General features: G+C 60.6%; 1 protein-coding gene across 7 annotated transcripts in view; it reads right to left on the minus strand.

Moving 5' to 3' along the window:
* The window catches only part of ABLIM3 (actin binding LIM protein family member 3), a 44,090-nt gene extending 40,141 nt beyond the window's left edge, over positions 1-3,949 (minus strand). For 6 of the 7 annotated variants that reach the window (XR_015276637.1, XR_015276638.1, XR_015276639.1 and 3 more), the window contains exon 1: positions 3,765-3,925. Coding sequence is in view for 4 of the 7 variants with exons in the window: in XM_086851490.1 (XP_086707616.1) it covers positions 3,765-3,777 (13 nt within the window). In the remaining 3 variants the exon portion in view is untranslated. Of the gene's footprint in view, positions 1-3,764 lie in introns of all 7 variants that reach the window. The other variant, XM_086851493.1, reaches the window with a different exon arrangement.
* Between the last annotated feature and the right edge of the window lie 2,202 nt (positions 3,950-6,151).

Consider the following 6,151-nt stretch of genomic DNA (forward strand, 5'->3'; position numbering starts at 1 on the left):
TGCTGGTAAACACCTTGTAACCACATGTGCCTGGAGATTAGGGGGTAATTACGCTTAGAGGATCACGATCTAAGAGCAAGCATGATTTAGGGAAGACAAAAATAACCAGGCAAACATGTTGCATTCATCAGGATCTGTCAGGAAGCCTCCCTTCCCAAATGCTTCGCTGTCCAGCCTCTCCTCACAGCTCTTACTCAGAGTAGGGGGTGCCTCTCAGCAGGAATTTGAGAGGTGGCAGGGGTAGGGGTGAAACTTTCCACATGGCATACCAAACCTTCTTCGGGAGCTCTCCGTGCTCCAACAGGCTCCCAGCTGCTCCAGGGATGGGGAGAAACGGCTCAGCCCACCCTGAGCTGACTTGCCATCAGATTCTGGCCTCCTTTTTCCCAGGTGTGCGTTGGGGACAGAAGGGAATCTGGGAGATCCCTGCTTTGTGAACCAGCCCCGATCACCCAGTGCCACAGTGATCCAGATCCTGCCAAACCCGGCTGGAGCAGGGAGCTCTCCAGGGTTTCACCTCCCCAGGAGCTGGGATGTCCCTTGTGGGACCCAGCACAGCCAGGGGCACCTTGCTCCTGCCAAAAGCAGTGCCTGGGCTGGCAGCAGCCCCTCTCCCACCCCAGAGGAGCTGGGCCAAAAGGGATGATGTGCAAATCCCACGGGGTGACTCAGCCAGCACTCCGTGCACCTGCAGCACCCAGAGCTGCTGGCTCCCTCCAAAGCAGCAGAAGGGATTCTTCCCACTCATTTCAGAGGCTGAAATCCTCGGGGCAGTGACAGCTTTAACCCTTTCAGCACGAGCACAGCGCTGGTCACCTCAAACTCCTCGCCCAGATTCCGAGGGAGATGCTCGGAAGGGATTTTAAGGGTTTGTCCTACAAGCTCCAGCTCCCATGGAAATACCAAGCAGCACCACAGACCTGTTTGCTGAGGTAGAGATTCATTTTGTAAGCAATTAGTGAGAGGCAGTGATAGCCTAACGAATGTAAACACCAACACTGTGCCCTCCAAACCCTCACTGCACACCTGGAACCCCTGGAGCAGAGGCCACCTTCCCACCCTTCCACCCTCAGGGCCACCTGAGCTGCTCTGCAGCCTCAGGATAGGAGTTTATGCCCAACGTCGAGTGGTTTTATCTCTTCACCTCAAATACAAAATTTTCATCTGGGTTTGCCTTCATTGTGGGACAGATGAGGACACGGGGTCTTCAAATCCAGAGGGAAAAGCATCCCCCTGTCCCCTCAGCAGTGCTGGTGAGGCTCCAGGGCGCTGTGCACGGAGCATCTCCAGAGATAAACCCAGCAAATCCTGCCCAGAGCTCCTGGAGGCCTCGCAGATTTGCTCAGCAGCGTGGCTTGGGGCCAGCCGTGGCCCACAGCCACAGGTTTCCTGCCTCACATCAGCTTCAGGCAGGAGAGGAGCGTTAACAAAACACCCAGAGAAATGGGGAGCAGTGGTGGGAATTCACAGATCAGATGGTGGCATTTTATCCTCAGCTGTGTGTCTCCTTGCTTTGCCAGCCCCAAAATTTTAGCCCTGCAGGCACAAGCACACCTGGACATCATAAATTTGTGCACAATCTGGCTTCTTCAGCCCTTGTCCTGGGGGGAAAAGCAGCCAAAAAAATCAAATCAACAGATCTGCCCATGCTGGGAGGCCTCTGACAAGTGGCACCAAACTCCACCGAGCCGCTGACCATTGTTAAGGGGTAAAAAAGCCACGCTAGGTCAGTGCCAGGTGGCATCACAGGGTGAAACAGAGATGGCACTGACACAAGGTTCCCAGGATTTGGGGTTTTGTGCCTTGTGGGCAGCTGGAATTGAGGCTGGGGAGGGATGCCCAGAGCTTTTGGCAGTGTTCACACCAGTCCCAGAACATGCTGACGGCAGAGATGGCCCCGCAGCCCGGCCTGGCTCACACAGCCATTGCTGGGAACACAAGTGAAGCTGCATTTGGGCATCCAAGCCCTGCTCGGAGTGCTCCAGCTGCTGGGAAAACAACTGAGAGCCCAACAGGGCAGAGCCAGCACCCAGCAGGGTTTGCACATCCAAAGGGACCTGGAGTGACCCATAAATCACTGACCCCCAGCACCGTGAGTGACCGGGAGATGTCACAGAGCTGCCTTGAGTAAAACACGGGGCTACTTAAAATGGAGTAATGGCAATTTAAGCAAAGACTGCAAAGCCACCCAGAGGGCTCAACAAGAGCCCTGGCAGCTGCTGAGTGATGTGCCCAGGGCCACCAAGGCAGAAGGAGGAGCAGCTCCCAGGGGAGCCCTGGCTGTGCCCAGCAGGCTCCCCACAAGGCAGGGCACAGGCAGCACAGCTTGGCTCCCTGGCACCTCGCCGTGCTGAAGGAGTTTTGCAGCACAATCAGATCTTTGGAACACACCAGGGCCACGAACAGCCCTTATCTCCAGCAGCAGCCAAGCCAGCTATTAAGAGCTGGGAAGGAATCCCAAAAGGAACCAACAGGCATTTGGCAAAATTGGCTTAGAGGAAGCTTAGCAGTCCCACCTGACCACGGTGGCCACTGATCCCAGCAGTTCTCTGCATCAGCCCTGAGCTGCTCCTCCAGAGGAGCAGAGGGAGGACCCTTTGTTATCAGGCATCCTGCAGACTCGGAAAGAATCAGTCCCTATTGTTTCCCACCTAGGCAGAGCCAGCCCTGCTCCCCCGGGACGGGGCCTTGCTCCTGTCCCAGGTGTGGCTTGGGTACAGGGCACCTGGAAAGTTTCCTCGCCTCTGACACAGCCCAACAGAGCTGGAATCACCTGTTCTGTTGCCTCGCAGCGTGCCAAGGCATTTTTCACGGTGTTTTGCTCGGGAACCACCCCAAGCCCTCGGATTGAGAAACCTCAGCACGCCAATGCAATGGAGAAGTTGCTGCTCTGCTGTTTTGTGCCTGGGGGAGGGCTCCGCTCCTCACACAGCTCCAGGACCCACGGGAGGGGCAGGGGGGCTTCCCTGGAGAGGTTATCCCAGGAGGAAGCCCCTCAGGTGGCCATCAGCATCAACTCCTTTGCCGGGGACTTGCTGCTTTTACAGGAAGGGATCAAAGCCGTGCCAGCAAGGTGGGCACAGCTGTCACACGGCACGTCAGGTAGGAAAAATAAATTGATTGTGACTTCCTCAACCCCGATCAATCTTCCCAGACTTTCCAGCAAGGGCACAGAATCCAAAGTGAGCAGCCTGGTGCCAGTTCTCATCTTAGGCAGCACATTTCCGAGCTCTGCTTCTTTAGAAATTCATCCTCAGCGCATGAGTGCCTCCGTCCCTGTCTCACACGCACAATAGGAACACCCACATCCCCAGCTGCAGAAGGTTTTTTGGGGTTTTTTTTCAGGATTGCACCTGTGCTTTGCTCAGCTTTCTGGGTCTCTCCTCACCCTTCTCCTCCTCCATTTCTTCCCAGGCAGAGGCAGCAGCAAGTGAGGCTGTGCCTGTCAGAGCGCTCCTGGCTGCCTCTCACCATGTTGCGTATCGACATTTCAGTCGATGCTCTGCCCTCCAAAACCCCAGAAATCCAAGCCAAGAAAAGTACTCCGTGGAGATAAGCACCACGGCTCAGCCCACATCACACACAGCCGAGCCAGAGCCTGTCAGAAAGCAGGCAGGCAAAAGGCAGGCAGGAAAATAACCCAAAATTCCATCCCACCAGGCTTGTCAGCGCTGTTATGACATTTTCTTTCCAATTCCTCCCAGCCAGCTCGGTGCGGTATCAGCCCCATTCCCACAGCCCGGGCGAGAGGACGCCGTACTCACTGCTAGTGCTCATCCTGCCGCTCCTTCCCCGTCCTTCTCATCCAACAAAGGGGCAAAGATGCTCTTTAAATCCGCTTTTCCTGCCGCGGGAGGAGGCTGCCGGGAGGAATATTCCCGTGCGATCCGCCGCCTAACGCATCCCGCGGCGGCTGTCCCCAGGGCCGGCGGATGCCAAGGTCACGGCTGGCAGGGAGGGGGCGCGGGGGGCGGCCGGGACCGGCCCGGGGGAGGGTCCCGGCCCGGGGGAGGGTCCCGGCGGAGCGGCGGGGGCCGGTCTGGGCTCGGCCATGCACTGCGGAGCGCGGCCGCGGCCGCCCGCTTATAGCGGCTGGGAGCGGCGGCGGGGCCGCGCAGCACCGGCACCGCCCCGGCACCGGCACCGCCCCGGCACTGCCCCGCTACCGCCCCGGCACTGCCCCGGTACCGCCCCGGTACCGGTACCGCCCCGGCACTGCCCCGCTACCGCCCCGGTACCGGTACCGCCCCGGCACTGCCCCGGTACCGCCCCGGCACTGCCCCGGTACCGCCCCGGCACTGCCCCGCTACCGCCCCGGCACTGCCCCGGTACCGCCCCGGTACCACCCTGGCACTGCCCCGGTACCGCCCCGGCACTGCCCCGGTACCGCCCCGGCACTGCCCCGGTACCGCCCCGGTACCGGTACCGCCCCGGCACTGCCCCGGTACCGCCCCGGCACCGGTACCGCCCCGGCACTGCCCCGGCACTGCCCCGGTACCGCCCCGGTACCGCCCCGGTACCGCCCCGGCACTGCCCCGGTACCGCCCCGGTATCGCCCCGGCACCGGCACTGTCCCGACACCGGCACCGGCACCGGTACCATCTGCGGGCAGCGAGCGGCCCGGGAGACACGGGCGGGGCCGGGCGGGGCCGGGCGGGGCCGGGCGGATCTGGATCCCTGCACGGATCCGAAGGATGCTCAGCCTTGGCGGTGCCCTGCCCTGCCCTGCCCTGCCCTGCCCTGCCCTGCCCTGCCCTGCCCTGCCCTGCCCTTCCAGCTGTCCTCTTCTCAAGCCCCTGCCCTGCTCCCTGCCCTGCCTGCAGCCCCTGAGCCCCCTGGCTGCTCCCTCCTTGCCGCAGGGCTCCTGCCCAGCTCTGGGTGCCTGCCCCGCACTGTTTGCCCCCCAGCCTGGCCCCGCCGTGGCTGAACATCCCAGAAATGCTGTCCCGGGCCAGAGGGATGTGTTTATGCAGGAAACCGCATTTCCTCCAGTGCCAAGATTCCCTCCCGCAGCTGTCCAGGCTGGCACCCCCAGCTCTCCCGGCAGCCTGGGCGTGGAGGGATCAGGAGGGGAGCTGAGGGTGCAGGACGGAGAGGGGCTCTTCCCTCGGGATCAGAGCAGCCTTCCCTGCTGGCAGCTCCTCAGGATCCCTGCAAGGGCTGCCGAGCCCTGAGCTCCTGGCTCTGTGTGTGAAACGCTCTGTGTCAGAGCAGAGCCGTGCCCAGGTGCCCGCAGAGCCGGGGCTGTGCCCGCCTGCCTGCGGAGGCTGCGCTGGGATTCCGAGCTGCGATTCTTGCTGCGATTCCAGGAGCTGAGCTCCAGCCCTGCCGCTAATGAAAGAGGTTTTTCATGCAGCGTGACAGGCGCCGCGTCTCTGCCGGGGCTGGAGAGCTGCTCAGAGAGGCCCTTTGGCTTCGCCTTTCGCTGTTTGATTTGCAGCAGATGTCGGTGCTGACGTGACAAGACAGGTAGCAGGTCGCATGAGCTGTGCCGGTGCTGCCAGCTCTCTGCAAGCCCTGCTGCCTGTCCCCTCTGGCTGTCCCCACCCCTGAGGCATCAGGGAAGAGCAGGACGAGCAGTGGGAGTGGGAGCCTGGAGGTTCCTGTGGGGCTGGGGGAACAGAGCTGCTGGTACAAGAAAGATTGAGAGATGCTGTTTACAAGAGCGTGTAGTGACAGGACGAGAGGGAGTGGCTCTAGAGGAGGTTTAGATTAGATATTGGGAAGAAATTCCTCCCTGTGAGGGTGGGGAGGCCCTGGCACAGGGTGGCCAGAGCAGCTGTGGTTGCCCCATCCCTGGAAGTGTCCAAGGCCAGGCTGGATGGAGCTCTGAGCCAATGGAAGGTGTCCCTGCCCATGGATGATCTTGAAGATCCTTTCCAACCCAGGCCATTCTGTGGTGATTCCATGACACAGCACGGTGGGATGGCTCAGGCTGCACTGAGTTTGGCCTTTTGTAAAGTTTCCTGTGCCTGATGAGTGTCCAGGTGTCCCCTCCTCAGGGAAGGTCCCCGTCCCAGCCAGGCTGACATGTGTGGTGTCAATGACACCCCTCTGAGGAGTCAATAAAGCAGCCACGACATGAGCTGGTCCCCACGGTTCAGCAGCTAATTGAGCTTCTTCCGCTGACCTGGTTTCCACATCTTGTTAA

This window comes from Cyanistes caeruleus, chromosome 15 (assembly GCF_971803275.1).
Source record: "Cyanistes caeruleus chromosome 15, bCyaCae1.hap1.1, whole genome shotgun sequence".
Lineage (NCBI taxonomy): Eukaryota > Metazoa > Chordata > Aves > Passeriformes > Paridae > Cyanistes > Cyanistes caeruleus.